This window comes from Magnolia sinica, chromosome 6, assembly GCF_029962835.1.
Source record: "Magnolia sinica isolate HGM2019 chromosome 6, MsV1, whole genome shotgun sequence".
In the NCBI taxonomy this organism is placed as follows: Eukaryota; Viridiplantae; Streptophyta; class Magnoliopsida; order Magnoliales; family Magnoliaceae; genus Magnolia; species Magnolia sinica.
Window position 1 is genome coordinate 99,973,125 of NC_080578.1, and position 17,590 is coordinate 99,990,714.

At 40.0% G+C, this 17,590-nt stretch overlaps 1 protein-coding gene across 2 annotated transcripts in view; it reads right to left on the reverse strand.

Moving 5' to 3' along the window:
* Positions 1–2,350: 2,350 nt before the first annotated feature.
* LOC131249260 (probable disease resistance protein At1g61300) overlaps positions 2,351–17,590 on the reverse strand; it is a 29,972-nt gene continuing 14,732 nt past the window's right edge. Inside the window, exons 1-2 of one of the 2 annotated variants that reach the window (XM_058249913.1) lie at positions 9,941–10,073; positions 2,351–5,321 (exon numbers count right to left, since the gene is read on the reverse strand). In XM_058249913.1, coding sequence (XP_058105896.1) covers positions 2,614–5,313 — 2,700 coding nt within the window. In that variant the 5' untranslated portion in view covers positions 5,314–5,321; positions 9,941–10,073 and the 3' untranslated portion in view covers positions 2,351–2,613. Of the gene's footprint in view, positions 5,322–9,940; positions 10,074–17,590 lie in introns of those variants that run through there. The other variant, XM_058249912.1, reaches the window with a different exon arrangement.

The following is a 17,590-nucleotide window of genomic DNA, read 5'->3' on the forward strand; positions in this document are numbered from 1 at the left end:
AGGAATTCAGAGGAAGGAAACTAGGGATTCAGAGGATCCACTTGTAGGGATCAGGGAGATCTTATGCCTGCATTAAGATTTATGGAAATCAAACTGAACCTACTTGATCTGATTTTTAAGAGATGAAAAGTATATGAATTAGAATGGATTCCATCATCTAACCATGCCCAGGAGACAAAGCAAACAACAGTATTAAACTAATTACCAACTAATCAACAATGTATGAAGATCAGGAAGGATACTGTCATCCTACCATGCCCATGGAACAATGATGAACAACAGGGCTTCCTGACTTCATAAACATAAAAAGGGAAAAGAAATATTCAAAGCCATTGCAAACCCATTGTAATTTCAGTCACAACAGACCATTAAAGACTAAGAAAAATATTCCTTGAATAATCAACTACAATCACATTCAGTTTATAAATTAAAGGCACAAAGTAGAATCTCCCATCTCACTAAAGGCTTCACCTCTTCGCCCTAGCTAACGGATTTAGCCTAACATTATCATAGGAAAAAGAAGAAAAATAAAGAAAAAATACATAAAAATTCCAAACACTTCTCTCTCCGCCTCTTTCTCTCTATCTGACGTCCCCTATTCAAGCATACCCCCTTCTCCAAGTTTGGAACTCTTTTTATAGCTTTTGGAGTGGTGGAAATCGGATTTGGGAAGCTATCGCACGCGCAGCGAAAGCCTTTTCGCAGCCAAGTTCGGGGCTTCATAACTCTCGCGTTCCTTGCATTATTTCTGTAAAATCAGCGTCTCTTGGAAGTGTTTTGGCTGGCCTACACGATGGACGGTTCAGATCTGCCATATGATCAAAGATGGTGGGCCACAACTGCTTGGAAAGTCCGATTTCGCGGACGTGCGTAGCCTTTCGCACGTCCGGCGTTGACGTGATCGGTGGGCCCCACAGAGGTATTTTCTGGAAAATCCACCCCGTCCATTGGATTCAGGATAAAATTTCAGTAAAGAATGGATGGTTTTAAACGTCCATTGATGCGGAATCAGAGAAGAAATCACCCAAACATCAATTTGAGCATTGCAGGGCAGTCCACTTATGGCCTCTGTATCGTGCACGTGTGCTTGCATGGGTCCAAAATTTTAGTATGAGTTTGAAGAAATCATGGCCCTCTACAAGATGGACGGCTTGGATTATCCGTACAGGCCATGGGTGGGGCCCACTTGCGTCCGCAAAAACGGACAGTTTCCGTCCGTTATACAGCGTCAATACGGCAATTGCTGCTGACCCTTTTACACGGTACAGTGCGGCTCGGCACATGTGTACCTCATGTACACACTTTGGTTATACGGGCCTATTGTAATGTATATGTAAGATCTGATCCATCCATTTGTTTCCTCATCTTATTTAAACCGCCGAGACTAAAGTTGAGACAGTTCCAGATATCAGGTGAGCCCAGAATCAACGGTTTATGGGCTGATCTATCAGTTGGGGTACTTTCATAGTGATCCGAGGGCTGAAATTTGATATGTACGGTTAATTTATGGCCTTCAGGCCATGTATAAAGTTTTGAGCCAATCAGATGGCGGGAACTATGTGATCTTGCATTCTTCACCAATTTCGGACCTCTTTAACGTGAATGACTTGATTTTCTCGAATCTCTGGTGTGTAATTCCATCGATCTTAGTCCCCTGGAGTCCGTCCCTTACCTTGGGTATCATCAGAGCGTCAAATCCATGGTTTAAGCACCCTTTTTCAGTTCATGCTTGTAAATACACTCTGCATCACAAACACGATTAAATCAGGCTATTAAACGGTAACAATGATTGTAAATCCATGCAATAACTGGGTCTAATATGCAATATTTGACCCTCAACAGTAAGCTACTTCTATTACGATGAGTGCAGGAAGAGACTGCAAGCTACTTTTATTATGATGAGTGCCGATAATCTGTTTCCAGTAAAGCAATTTGATAAACATGAGGCGCAACTAGATGCAGAGGAACGCCCGCCATGAGAGGGCGTGGATAAAACACTTACATCACGGTGGGCCCCACAGAGCCCTGCCCGGACGGTAATCCGCGTCCCTATATGTATTGAAATGGTCTCTTGCCGCAGGAGACGGTCGGATTGCCTGCAAAGGGATGGGTGGATCGGTGGGTCCCACCTCTGTTTCTGAAATCCACTCTTATCACTAGTTTCGAGACCCCGTGTTTTTAGTGGTGGGCATTTGATGGTTGGGGTGAGCTTATTCCATGTACACAATTTCCACATGAATTAGTGATATGGCTGATTTTAGGGGCTTGGGACAAACAGGGGCTGATGCATCTGATGGTCGGAGTAGATTTCACCTCCTCCGTATTTGAGCTATGATCCGTTCAAGAGGTATGACACAAAAATGGTATGGATTTGATATATATAAAGTTTGTCTCACACAAAAATGCTTTACCTCTTATTAGATGGGTAAACTCCAATAATACATCCATCTGCTAATCACTAATAATACATAAACACACAGAGAGAAGAAGAAGAAGAACACAACCCATTCTTACTAACAATACATTTCCCAACCATACTTGTTTTAAATTTAAAATACCAAATTTACAAGAAAAAAATAAAATAAAAATCCAAAGTCCATTCTAATGAGGAGATTACCACTGCCGTGAAGTCGAAGCAACCTCTTCTAAATCTTCTTCTGCTCTTCTTTTCATTCCACGTCCTTCTCCTTCTTCGTCTTCTTCGTCTTCATCTTCTTCTTCGTCTTCGTCTTCTTCTTCTTCTTCTTCAAAAAGAGGTCGGAGGAGTCTTTTGGTGTTGTGATCATCCCACGCCAATGCATCCCGCCATTCTTTGCTTCCTTGTATCTTTCCTTCCACATCAGATGTTGAGTTGCCCAAGGAAAGAGGGATCTTCTTCAGCCGAGGACAACCTTTTATAACAATCCATTTCAGGGAAGGGCAAATGATTACCTGCTTACAAATGCTTTTCAAATTCCCTAAATTAAACAATTGAAAAAACCTCAAGTTAGGGAGTAGGATAGTATCGTTATTGATGCTGTTATAACCTTCTTCTTCAACCATAGCTTCTTCTCCTCCTTTTATCACCTCCTCCATCTCACTGCATCCTTGAATATCAATGTATTCGAGGCATTGGAGGTGCTGAAACAATTCAAGTGACATGAGATTCTCCAATACATGGCATCCGTGGGCAGTCATGTGTGTGAGGGATGCGAATGAGCCAGGTAGCAAGACTCCCTCACACAGACCCCTCAAATTCGGAAGCTCTTCTAGACTCAGTGCCCGTATTGAGGGTAAAGACGTTATGGTGCTGTCGTCTCTTATTGGCAACAACCACTTCATGCTACTACAGGACCAGATGTCACATGTCTGTAAGCGTTGCAAGTGAGAGAGGCAGGGTAAGCTTGACAGATCGCAATCATGCATCTCCAACTTGACAATACTATCAGGAAGCACTAATGAATTACAACCAACAACATTTGCCTCTTCAGCAGACTGAACATAAAGCTCTTTAAGGTTAACCAAACATTCCATACCATCTGGCACTTCTTTGATGTCAGTATCAAAGAGGTTCAAAATTCTTAGACGCTTCAGCTTTGCTAAGGACGGTACCTCCCTTAACCTTATACAATCATTTAATAAGAGTGCATGCAGGTTCTCCAAGTTTGAAACTGATGCTGGCAAATACTTAATCTGAGTGTCAGAGAGGTCGAGAACTCTGAGGCTGTTCATGCGATTGAAGAACTCATGAGAAATGTTGCCTGAGAGAGGGTTCTCTCTCAACAACAATGTGGAGAGTTTTGGGCAGTTTGGTTCGCCTGAAAGCATTTCAATTACATTTCTCATCAATGAAATTCTGTCAGCATCTTCAGGAAATTCTTCTATCCCAATTGATCCCCTTATTTGGATCCTAGCCTTGACCACAAACCGAGGGCTCTTCCTTGTAATGCCGATGGCCAAATCTCTTATTAAATCATGCATTATTATACACTCACCAAACCTCCTTACTAACATACAAACATCTATCAGTCCGTTTAATATTGTGTGGCCTTTGTCGATTTCCTTTTCCCTGTCTCCCATATCATCTATCAATCCTTCTGCCATCCAATACCTTATCAGCTCATCAGGAGAGAATTCATAGTCCTCTGGAAATAAAGCACAATACAAGAAACAAGATCGAACACTCTCAGATTTTAGTCTATCGTAACTAAATTTCAAAATTGGAAAAACTTCATCATTCATGCCTTCGATCTCTGTCGTTGAGCATTTTAACTCCTCTAATGCATTTCTCCATTCTCTAATGTCATCCTTTTCTCTCATTGCACTCGCTACTGTGATGATTCCAAGTGGCAAACCATCGCATTCTTCAGTCACAAGCTTTGCAATCTGTTCTACTTCTGGAGAAAGCACCACATCAGCCCCAAGCTTGCTCTTGAACAATTCCCATGCTTCTTCTCTTGAAAGTACTTCTACTTGAATTGTTTTTTGGCAATTCATGCTTCGGCACACGTTTTTTGATCGAGTAGTCAACACTATCTTGCATGTAGTGCCTTCAGGAATCCCTACCTTTTCAAGGGAAATTTTTTTCCACATATCATCTAAGATGATAATGAACTTCTCTCTACGCTTCAGAGCCTGAAACAATTTCACTGACCTTCTTATTTCATCATATTCATGGGAAAATTCCAATCCTATAGCTATTGCAATATCCTTTTGCAGTCTCTCAATATTAGCATCCTGAGATACGGTCACCCAAATGGCAATGCCAAATATTCCAGAGCTCTGTAATATTCTATTGTGGATGTGGGTCATGATAGTCGTCTTGCCCACACCCCCCATGCCATAGACACCAATACTTCTGACTTCATCATCCATCAAGGACTCCCAAATCTTTTCCAAATTTCTTTCAGCTGTCGTTTTACCCACTAGTTTCGTAGTGGGCATATTTCCCATTTCAGGTAATAGATGAGCAAATAACCCTTCTGAAAATCGACCTTTCTCCCTGAGCTTCGCCACCTCTTCAATCTTCTTTACGACAAGCTTTCCCAATGTTACAGGTGAGCGTAAGAAATGTCTCCCTACTTGTCTATAATCCTCTTTTATCGTGGTCATTTGGCTTGTAATCTTTTCCACATTTTCTAGCCACAAAGTCACCTCTCCCTTTGGCTTCTTTCCATGCATTACCTTCGCCGTGTTCAGTTCATTCTTTACATCGGATTCTCGGGTTCTCAACTCTCGCATTTGGGTTTTCAGAACTTCAAGATTCTCTTTGAGGTTACTACCATAGTCGTATTGAGCCCATGTATACTTGGCAGCCTCCCAGATGAATTCCATAGCCACTCCTGCAATAACAACTTAGAAATGTAAAATAAAAAATTATTGAACCCAATAAATAAATAATTTAGGGGGTGTTTGGTTGCACCACTTCATGAAATTTGTACTGATCATAGTTTAAAAACCCAGAAACTCGACTAGACTCAATGATAATAAGGCCGGGTCAAGTCGGATACTCGTTCCAACTTAACTGGGAATTTAATAATTATAAACAAAATTTATTTATAATTATGAAGAATATTTATAATATTTAATTAAGTCGATATCCATACTGTGTTGACTGAGAATTTAAGAATTATTATTTTTATATATTTATAATTATAGAGAATATTTAGAGTGGTTGATATCCATACTATGTTGACTGGAAATTTAATTTCTTTATATATATATATATATATATATATATATATATATATATATATATATATATATATATATATATATAGGAAACGCTCACCTGCGAAGTTCGTATGTACTACGTACGAACTTTTTGAGAACCCATGATCCGAAATCTGAACCGTTCATGTGAAGCAGCACCTCCTGAAACCCCCAGGGCCCAAGTTTTACTTTGATCTAAAACTTTAATGGTCCATGAAAGATGAAAACAGTTTCCTCCCTTGATTTTCATTTCTCTTTGCTATGGCCCACCAGAATATTAAATCGGGGTGAAAATTTGTCCCATTGGGTTTTATGGGATTCCGCATCACATGGACCGTTCAGATTAGACACCCGTGGCACGTGTGCAAAGGTGCATACATACATACATACATACATATATATATATATATATATATATAGAGAGAGAGAGAGAGAGAGAGAGAGAGAGAGAGAGAGAGAGAGAGAGAGAGAGAGAGAGAGAGAATATTTGGAGTGGTTAAGTCGATATCCATACTTAGGCCTCGTTTGTTAAATTTGAAGTCTAAAGACCGAATCTGAAATCTAAAGCCTAAATCTGAAATTTGAAGCCTGAATATGAAACATGAAGTGAAAAAACTTGTTTCATAATTATGGCTGAAGTATGAAAATTAAGTAAAATTTGAAACAACCTATTTGTTAACAAGCATCTTAAATGTTTGAAATATGTTAATTTGACACATTTGTCTCGATCTCCTATTTGAAAATGTTTTATATTATAAAGGAATTATTTTTTATTAAATGAAAATAAAATTATTATATTTAATTCAAATAAACTAAAATACTTAATAGAAAATTAAAATATCATTATTTAAGGTCCTCAATTCCTCTTAGCGGGAAGATTGTCATTGTGTGACGTGGAGGGTTGAGCACCAATAACAATAAAACTTTCAAATAAAGCCCACCTTGATGTTTATATGTTATCCAAACCATTTATAACGTCATTCCCATTTGGATGAAGTGAAAACGCATAAAATATAGTTTGATACAGAACTTTTACGGCCATAAAAATACTTCAACAGTGGTCACTGAATGCCCATTGTTTCCTCTAGTATGGCACACTTAAGTATTTTATAAGCTTCAATTTTAGTTACACCTCCTTAAATGACCTCGCAAAATGGATGCACGGGGTGAATTTCTCAAAACATCCCGATGGACCCCACGTAGGAAGTTCCTGTGCAAGGCTTTAGCTGGAAATCCGCATCCGGGTACTACTTGGACGGAAGCGGATTGGCTGTGTACCACACCAGCTATATAGCTGCTGTAGGTATGTGTTGCGCTTGTACCAATGGTTCAAAGGATATTGAAGTTACATGGGACGCACAATGATGTATTTATTATATGTACACCGTTTATCTATTTTTAGAGATCATTTTCGAGCATTATCCAAAAAATGAATCATATCCAAAGATCAGATGGACCACACCACAAATAGCAGCGGAGATAATGATTTACATAAGTACACCCAACCATAGAAAACAATAGAAATTGAATGCATTAAAACCTTTTGGGCCACAAAAGCTTTCGATCCAACTAATGTTTATGCATTATCCACGTCTTTTCTAAAATGAATCATCGTGGTCAGCCCCAGAAGGTCCAAAGATCCTACTGTTTTCTGTGGTGGGGTCCATGAACTTTGGATATTATTGACCAAAAATGATCTCTCCAAATAGGTGTGGATACAACACATACATCATGATGGGCCCAAAGAGGAGTCCCATCGGTGGCAATGATTTTCACTCCTACGATGGGACGTTAAAAAATTTGTAGGGCACACCATAATGTTTATTTTCCATCCAATAACGTTTATTTTCCATCCAATATGTTCATAATGTCACAAATATCTGTATGAAGAAGGAAAAAAAAATTCATATTGATCCAAAACTTTTGTGACCCCAAAAAGATTTCAATGGTAGATGTTCAATCCCCCACTGCTTTTTGCAGTGTGGTCCATTTGATGGTTCAATGTTTCTTATTTTTTGTCACAAGCCTTAATACGAGCTCGCCAAATGAATGGACGGTTTGGATATATCACATATCTCATGATGGGACCCACAGAACTTGCTGATGTCAGTACAACAGCTATATAACTGGTGTACCGAAGTAACGTCACCAAGTTCTATGGGCCCAATATGATATATATGTGGGCCCACTATGATGTATGTGCTTTATCTACACTGTCCATCTATGGAGATTTAATTTTAGGGCATGAGTTAAAGAAAGAGGCTGATCCAGCTATGTAGTTGACCCACCGCAAAAAACGGACACGGAGTAGATACTGACAACGTCAGTAACCAAATCGCTATTGAAGTTATGTCCCCAAGCTATGTGAACCCCACCATGATGCACGGTTGTATCTATACGGTTTAACCATCTGTGAAGATCGTTTTATAGCATGAGAAAAAGAATGAGATAGATATAAAGTTCAAGTGGACCCACCAAAGAAAACTTCGGGATCAGTCACACCTACCGTTGAAACATTTATAGGGCTCACCATCGTGTATTTTTTTAGATCCAACATATATATAAGTTAACATTGAGGTAGATGAAGTGAAAACAAAAATATAAACTTGTTAAGAAACTTTTGTGGCCCCGAAGAAATTTTGAATGGTGGATGTCATTGTCTCCACTGTTTTCTATAGTGGGGTCCACTTGAACTTTAGATCTATCTCATTCTTTTTCTCATGCCATAAAACGATCTCTTCAAATGGATAGACGGTATGGATGCAACACATGCATCATGGTGGGGTCCACAGAGCATGGTGATGTCACTTCAGTACCAATTTGGGTACTGACCTTGTCAGTTTCTAGTCCGCACCCGCAAAAAGTAGTGGGGAGAATGATGCCTATCTTTGAAACCTTCATAAGGCTTACCGTGATTATTTGAAATCCAACCTGTTCGCAGGTTAACACATACATGAAAGAAGGGAAAAAACAAGTATCATCTTGATCAAAAACTTCTGTGGCGTATTTAAGTTTTTAATGGTGGGCATCACTCTCCCCACTGTTTTTTGTGGTGAGGTCCACCGGAGCTTTGGATTTGACTCATTCTTTAGAACTTTACCTAAAATTATATTTCCAAATGGATGGACGGCATGGATACAAAACATACATCATGATGGGGCCCACATAACTTGGTGACGTCACTTCAGCAGTGAGTGTCCCTACTCAACTTGTCAGCATCCAATCCACTTCCGCCAAAACAGATTGCCTGCTCCCCTGCCGCCACCGGCCAATGGCTGGTGGCCGGTGCTATGTGGGCTCCACCATGATGTATGTGTTTCATCCATGCTGTCCATCTATGTTTTTAGATCATTTTATGGTATGAGACCAAAAATGAGGTATATCCCAATCTCAGGTGGACCACATTACAGGAAAACAATGTTGAATGAACGTCGACCATTAAAAACTTTTTGGGGGCTATAAAAGTTTTGGATCAAGCTGATCTTTGTTTTTTCCATTCACCTGGGTATATATGACCTAATCAAAAGATTGAATGTCAAATAAACCGTACATTGGGACTTAGGAGAATTTTAATGGTGGATATCGAATCTTTATTGTTTTCCTGTGGTGTGGTCCACTTGATTTATATTCCTCTCATTTTTGGTATCAAGCCCTAAAATGATCTTTAAAAATGGATGAAACACATGCATCATGGTGGGCTCAGAGAAGTGCCCCATGTTAAAAGTTAGGATGTGTACAACGCAAGGGAGAAAATCTCCCCTGCAAAGGATAATTTTGGATTAAAAAAATAAAAATCACTAAGGGCATTATTCATTCCCCATTAAGCTAGACTCCCATCATGGAAAAATTTCAACATAAAGGACTCCCATCACGGAAAATTTTCAACATAAAATCGTGGAGCGCTTTCCTTCTTATGCATTAACAAACAACACTAATCATGGAATATTTTCCAAATTCCACATTAAGTGCAAAAATTCAGCCTTAACAGACAGGTCTTTATTAAAGCCAATTACTTCTCCATTTTCATGCTCTTTTCAAAATTAGAAAAGCTTATTATTATTATTATTATTATTATTATTTTTATGAAAAGATGTAAATACCTGAAAAAAGAAATACTTTCAATGTATTACTTAAGGGTAGTTGGCAAGGAGAACTACAATTTACAAGGGTTCATATTTTGCCCTTACTCAAGAGAAAACAGTGGAAGGTTGATTTTGCCACCTGCCTGGGAGAAAACAAAGAAATGTACCATGTGATCTTTTTGTGGAACAAGTTTCATATCAACGTGGATACATCACATGCATTAGAGATCCGGGCCATTCATCAGAGAGGATGGACTTATACTAGGTACAAAAAATCATAGCACACTTATCAAGTGGGCCACACATGCAAGACTAATCTTAAAAAAATAAAAATAAAGTAGCACACCCATTAAGTGAGCCAGAGAAGCACGACTAATCTAAACTATTCTTGCAGCCTAACTTTTATTATGCAAGTTTTGATTTACTTTATTAGTGGACCAACATTACCACGGTCCATAGTACACCCTATCTAAGGAATGGTGCAGATATGTCATGGGCCACCACTAAACACCACTAGATTTCTACACAATTTGGCATCCTTTCTTTAAATGTCTGTTTGGTTACACCCACGTTAATGATGGGACTTTTCCTCCTCAGTCTGAGCTGCTCAACTCAAAGTCTAGTGAGTTTTTGGTTTTGGAATCCTATGGTACTCGACCAGTCGAGGGTCAGGCTCGACCGGTCGAGGACCCTGCTCGACTAGTCGAGGTTACACAGATTCAGTCGGGATTTGGTGCGGACTGCGTAAATTTGAGGCGGTTTCGCAAGAAGTGCGAAAGGGAGTTTCCTAAACTATAAATAAGGGTCCCTAAGGCTTTTCTAAAGCATTGAAGAGAATTTCCTAAAGCTTTACAAGGGTTTGCTAAAAGGTTTAGGGCTATCAAAGGAGAGAAAAAAAGAGGAAAAAAAGAAGAAGAGAGGAAGCTTATGGAAGGGAGATTATGCTCATAGAGGTGATCTACTTCGCAGTTGACGTCTCAATGCTTGTACGTCCTCGCGATCGGTGAGATCTTTCCGTTTTTTTTATTTATTCTCTTATTGTTCATCCACTCCTGCGTGAGTGAAGAAGGTTTGATTCAAGCAGTATGTGCTTGTGATCGGTTGTAACGTTCTACTTCATAGTGAATTGTTGCTCTGGACGAGGTCCCGTGGTTTTTACCTCTTTGAGAGTTTTCCACATAAAAATCTCTTGTGTCGTGTGGTTTGTGCTTTGAATTATTTCATTACTTTATTATATTCCATAATTCTGGTGTTTTGGGAGGCGGGATCCTAAGGTTTTATGCAACGCTCCCAACAAAGTGGTATCAGAATGTTTGGGTTGGTTGAACGGACCGGGATCGGTTTTGAATTATGGAAGGTGGCTCATTAAGGATGATCAATTTCAATGGTTCTAACTAGACCATATGGAAGGCTAAGATGGAGGACTTGCTATATTGCAAGGACTTGTATGCTCCAATTTTAGGCATATTAGCGAAGATGAAGGATATGTTGGATGATGATTGGAAGAAGTTGGACCGTAAGGCGGAGGGGTTTATTAGACAATAGATAGATGATTCCGTATTCCACCATGTGTCTACAGAGACCTCAGTCACTAGCCTATGGTTGAAATTGAAAGGATTGTATGAGAGGAAGACAGCCGACAATAAGATTTTTCTGATAAGACGACTTGTGAATCTTAAGTTCAAAGATGGTGATTCTTTGGCTGAGCATATGAATAAGGTCAGTAATATATTGAACCAACTCTCCGCTATGAAGATGGTCCTGGACGATGAATTACAGGCTTTGCTATTGTTTAGCTCATTGCCTGATAGTTGGGAGACATTGGTGGTGTATCTAAGTAACTCCGCGCCAGACGGAAAGGTGTCCATAGAACGGGTAACTAGTTGTCTCTTCGATGATGAGACAAGAAGGAAGTCTCAGAGGTCTACTCAACAAGAGGCCCTTGTGACACAAGAACGGGAGAGAGGAAAGAACAGAAAGGGCGGGAAGGCCCGAGATAAATCAATAGGCAAGTTGAGTACCAAGAAGGATGTTAAATACTGAAATTGTGGCAAGAAGGTCACTACAAGCATGAATGTCATAAGAAGAAGAACGACAATAAAGGAAAAGAAAAGGAGAAGGAAGATGAATCAGATTCTACTGTGGTCACTTCAGATGGCGACATGATAATTATTCTTTTAGCAGATCATGATGTTTGTCTCACAACTACGAGTCAGGACACCTACTGGGTAATAGACTCAGGAGCCTTGTTTCATATGACTCCACATAGGGATTTCTTCACGAGCTACAAGTTAGGTGACTATGATACCGTGAAGATGAGAAATTCTGGTATATCAAAGATCATAGGGGCTGGTGATATTTGTATGAAGACCGATGTGGGCTGCACATTGGTTCTCAAGGATGTGAGGCACATTACAAACCTTCGCCTCAACTTGATGTCGACGGGAAGATTGAAGATGATGGATATGAAAGCTGATTTCTTAGTGGGCGCTGAAAGCTCATCAAAGGTTTATTAATTGCGGCCAGAGGAAAGAAGTGTTGCACCCATTACAAGGCAAGTGTCAGTGTGTGCAAGGGTGGGTTGAACGCAACGGAAGATTCAGCTATTTGCATGTGGCACAGGCGTCTAGGCCACATGAGTGAAAAGTGGCTTCAGTTACTAGCAAAGAAGCGGCTCCTTCTAGACGTGACAGATATACTTCTCAAAACTTATATTGACTGTTTATTAAGGAAGAGTTTCATTTGTTAAATCTGCTTCTCATATTAATAAATTGCATGCATTAGATTTGATTTATGTTGATGTTTGTAGTCTTATGAGGATAAAAACATTGGGTGAGGCATTGTATTTTGTTACTTTTATAAATGATACATCTAGGAGGGTTTGAGTTTATACTTTGAAATCTAAGGATGAGGTCTTTGGTGTATTTAAATTGTTTCATGCTATAGTCGAGAGAGAGACACCTCCACACTGACAATGGTGGTGAATACATTGGTGACTTCCATGAGTACTATAAGTCCTTGGGTATATGATATGAACAGACGGTTCCCAAGACCCCCCAGCATAATGGTGTGGTTGAGTGAATGAATCGCACCATTGTAGAGAGAATTAGATGCATGTTATCCCATGCAAAGTTGCTCAAGATGTTCTGGGGAGAAGCAATGCACATGACAATGTATTTGATAAATAAGTCTCCATCAGCCCCATTGAATGGAGAAGTACCTGAGAATGTGTGGACTGGACAAGATCCATCGTACAATTATCTTGGGGTGTTTGAATGCAGGGCATCTATTTACGTACCAAAGGACGAGAGGTCTAAACTTGATATGAAGATTAAACAATATGTGTTCTTGGGGTACGGTGATGAAAAGTTTGGCTACAGATTGTGAGATCCGATTGAGAAGAAGCTCGTTAGGAGCATAAATGTGGTTTTCTTTGAAGATCAATGTATAAAAGACATTTGTAAGCTAGAGAAGACCCAGCCTAGTTCAGGTGAGCTGGAGGACATGGATCCGGTTATTCCTCCCGTGGTGCCTGATGATGGGGGAGTATAGCAAAGCGCAAAGGACGAGGGAGTTCCTACAGAAGATGAACAGAGAGATCAGCCCCCACCTGATCCACTTGTTGAGCCATAGGTCAGGAGGATATCTAGGGACAGACAACCGTCCAAAAGGTACTCGCCGTATGAGTACATTATGCTCACTGATGGGGGAGAGTCAGAAGATTATTCTTAGGCCCTAGCCGACGAGCATAAGGGGGAGTGGTTAAAAGTTATGCAAGAGGAGATGAAATTCTTACACAAAAATCACACCTATGATATGGTGAAATTGCCTAAGGGCAAGAAAGCTCTGAACAACAAGTGGGTTTTTAGAAAGAAGATTGAGCAGAAGAATTCACAAACGTGGTTCAAGGCCAGACTTGTAGTGAAAATGTTTGGTCAGAAGAAAAGTATAGACTTCGATGAGATATTGTCACAAGTAGTGAAGATGACATCCATACGGGTGTTACTTGGGTCGACAGCTAACATGGATCTGGAGATAGAGCAGTTAGATGTTAAAAGTGCCTTTCTCCATGGTGACCTAGAAGAAGAGATCTATATGCACCAACCAGAGGGGTTCGAAGTAAAGGGCAAAGAGCATATGGTGTGTAGGCTAAGGAAGAGCTTGTATGGGCTGAAACAAGCTCAAAGGCAATGGTATAAGAAGTTCGACTCGTTCATTTTAAAGCATAGATATGACGGAACGGAATCGGACCACTGTGTGTTCACGCGTAAGTTCTCAGATAGTGATTTTTTAGTTCTGTTGGTATACGTTGATGACATGCTCATTATGGGTAAAGACATCAAGAAGGTCGACTGACTGAAACAGGAGTTGGGCAAGGTGTTTGCAATGAAAGACTTGAGCTCGACTAAACAGATCCTAGGAATGAAAATAACCAGTGACAGAATCAGCATAAAATTTTGATTGTCATAAGAGCGGTATATTAAGAAAATTCTATAGTGGTTCAATATGAATGCAGCGAAACCCGTCAGTACTCCATTGGATGGTCACTTTAAATTGAGTAACAAGTAGTGTCCTAAGATAAATGCAGAGGTGTATGAGATGAGGAAGATACCCTACATATCAGCGGTTGGAAGTTTGATGTATGCTATGGTGAGTAAGCGTCAGACATAACATATGTAGTTGGTGTTGTCAGCCGGTATCTTGCCAATCCTGGCAAAAAACATTGGGCATCGGTGAAGTGGATACTGAGGTATCTAAGATGCTTATCCAGGTTGAGCCTATGTTATGGTGACGGAAAACCTGCATTAGAAGGCTACACAGATGCAGATATGGCAGGTGACATAGACTCCAGGAAGTCTACATTGGGATTCATGTTCACGTTTACAGGGGGAGCGGTCTCTTGGCAAAGCAAGTTACAGAAGGTCATAGCATTTTCAACAAAAGAGGTCAAGTACATTGCAGTCACAGAGGCCTATAGAGAGATGCTTTAGATGAAGAGGTTCCTACAAAAACTTAGTCTTAAGCAGAATCAGCATGTGATCTATTGTGATAGTCAAAGTGCTATATACTTGAGTAAGAATCCAAGTCAACACTCCAAGTCGAAGCACATAGAGATTCAGTATCACTAGATCAGGGATACTTTGGAACAGAAGGTGTTACAGCTTGAGAAGATCCACATGGACGATAATGGGTCAGATATGATGACCAAGGCATTGCTCAAGGGCAAGTTTGAGGTTTGTATAAACCTGGCTAGCATGAAGAAGGTGAATTCCTCCTAAGTTGGAAAGGGAAAGATTTGATGGGATTTTTCCTCCTCAGTCCGAGTTGCTCGACCGGTCGAGTGGTGCTTGACTTAAAGTCTAGCGAGTTTTTGGTTTTGGAATCCCATGGTACTCGACTAGTCAAGGGTCAGGCTCGACCAGTTGAGTGGGCCGCTCGACCGGTCGAGGACCTTGCTTGACTAGTCGAGGTTACGCAGATTCAGTCCGGATTGGGTGCGGACTGCGTAAATTTGAGGCGGTTTCGTAAGAGGTACGAAAGGGAGTTTCCTAAACTATAAATAGGGGTCCCTAAGGCTTTTCTAAGGCATTGAAGAGAGTTTCTTAAAGCTTTGTAAGAGTTTACTAAAGGGTTTAGGGCTATCAAAGGAGAGAGAGAGAGAGAGAGAGAGAGAGAGAGAGAGAGAGAGAGAGAGAGAGAGAGAGGAAGCTTGTAGAAGGGAAATTCTGCTCGTAGAGGTGATCTACTTCGTAGTCGATGTCTCAATACTTTTACGTCATCGTGATTGGTGAAATCTCTCATTTTTTCTTTATTCTCTTATTGTTCATTCACTCCTACATGAGTGAAGAAGGTTTGATCCAAGCAGTGTGTGCTTGTGATCGGTTGTAACGTTTTACTTCATAGTGAATTGTTACTCTGAACGAGGTCCCGTGGTTTCTACCTCTTTGAAGGTTTTTCACATAAAAATCTCGTGTCGTGTAATTTGTGCTTTGATTTATTTCATTGCTTTATTATATCCCATAATTCTGGTGTTTTGGGAGGTGAGATCCTAAGGTTTTGTGCAACGCTCCCAACAGTTAGTAGCTATTTTTAGCTGGTAAAAGCAAATAAGCTACTTATTAGATACAAGTTGGTTTGGTGAGCACCCTTATAAAAGTAAGGTTTTGCTTCTTCTTCTTTTTCCCATCTTGTTTTTACTTTCTCGCTCTCCCTCTCTTTCTCACCTCCACATGATGGGAGATCCATATCTAAGGTGCTCTGCATGATGGACGACCTATTTCGAAGGTGGGGCTCACACGATGGACAGATAACATCAAAGTGAGGATCCACATGATATGCAATGGACATTAAAGGTGGACCCCACATGATGTATAATTGACAATGATATTAGCCCCACATTATGGATGACCCACATCAAGGTGGACCATTACACACAATGAATGGTCCGAAGCCAATAAATTCGCCGATTACGTAAATCTCGAGTCTAGCTTCATAATTTGTTTATTTAGGACTCAAATCTAGCTGACATATTACTAATAAATCAAGTCAACCGCAACTAAATAAAGACCCGCCTAAAGTCGAAACAACTAGGGGTCGGATCTTGATTAACAAACTAAACTGACCAAGTAACCATTAAGACGAAGAACTGATGGTTTAGAGTTATTATAATCAAATCGTCATTTTCGCTAGTTGCGAATAGGCCACACTATGAACTTAGCTAATCCAAACCATAATAATTGTGCGCAAGAAATCTTACTACCCAATTCATTCCAGAAATGCTCTGATTATCTGAACAAACTTTAGACCACTCATTAGTGGGCCATAAAACCTAAGACTATAAAAAGACGTTCTTCTTAGTGGGCTTAACGTCCATTGCGAGACATCGAGCCGAGGTCGCATCTTGAATTGCTTAACTTAGAGTTGCAAGATGAGTGCTTGGGTTGTGCGAATACCTTAGATGAAAATATGAAACTTAAGTGAACTAGACACTTTGTTCTTTTATAAAGTTGTAGCTTTCGGACCGTCAATTCACGGCCAAAGTCAGGGTACCAACTAAAGACATTTTCCCACACATATCCATATATCCGCGGCCTCAATCAGCCATCGATGACCATCAAAAGACTTCTGATCATACTCATCGATCAACTCATCCAAATGGCGGGCTAATTATATCCATATGTAGATTATCATTAGGGCTAACTATCCTATGGTGATATCGACATATATACCCCATAGTGGGCCTTAGAGGTTAAAAACACTCTCTCATAGGGCTAGTATAATTAAAACCTAGCCCTTAGTGTTATTTTCATAACTTATGGAATTATATAAGGCCTTTATTTAGGCACCCCATCTCTTCATATGAATTTTTTCTAAGAATGAGAGAAAGAAAGAGAAAGTTAGGATGTAGATCTTAGAGTGTTTTTGATGGATTCCCTTTGACCAAGCCCTAACTTTGACGTTCTCCTCCATCGAATCCATCCCACTTCGATTGAGAGGTAAGAAATAAATCCTACTTTCCAACCTAGGCTTTTCTACGTTGAATTGCATGAATCTCATCTATTTACTTTGAAATTGGTGTAGAAATTATTTTTCCCCAAATCCCTAACCTTAGGAGCTCAAAATCGGAGCTTCCTTCTTAAAGGTGCAGATCATTATCCCTATGTTGCCTTTTATCGACCCCTGAGGGACCAGTTAATGATCACTTATAATGAACACTTACATCGATTCATTGCATACTTTCATTTTGAGTTTAGTTGCAACTTGTATCGTTAACTGCCTATTGAGATTCACATGTTTAATAAAATGGCTGATTGATT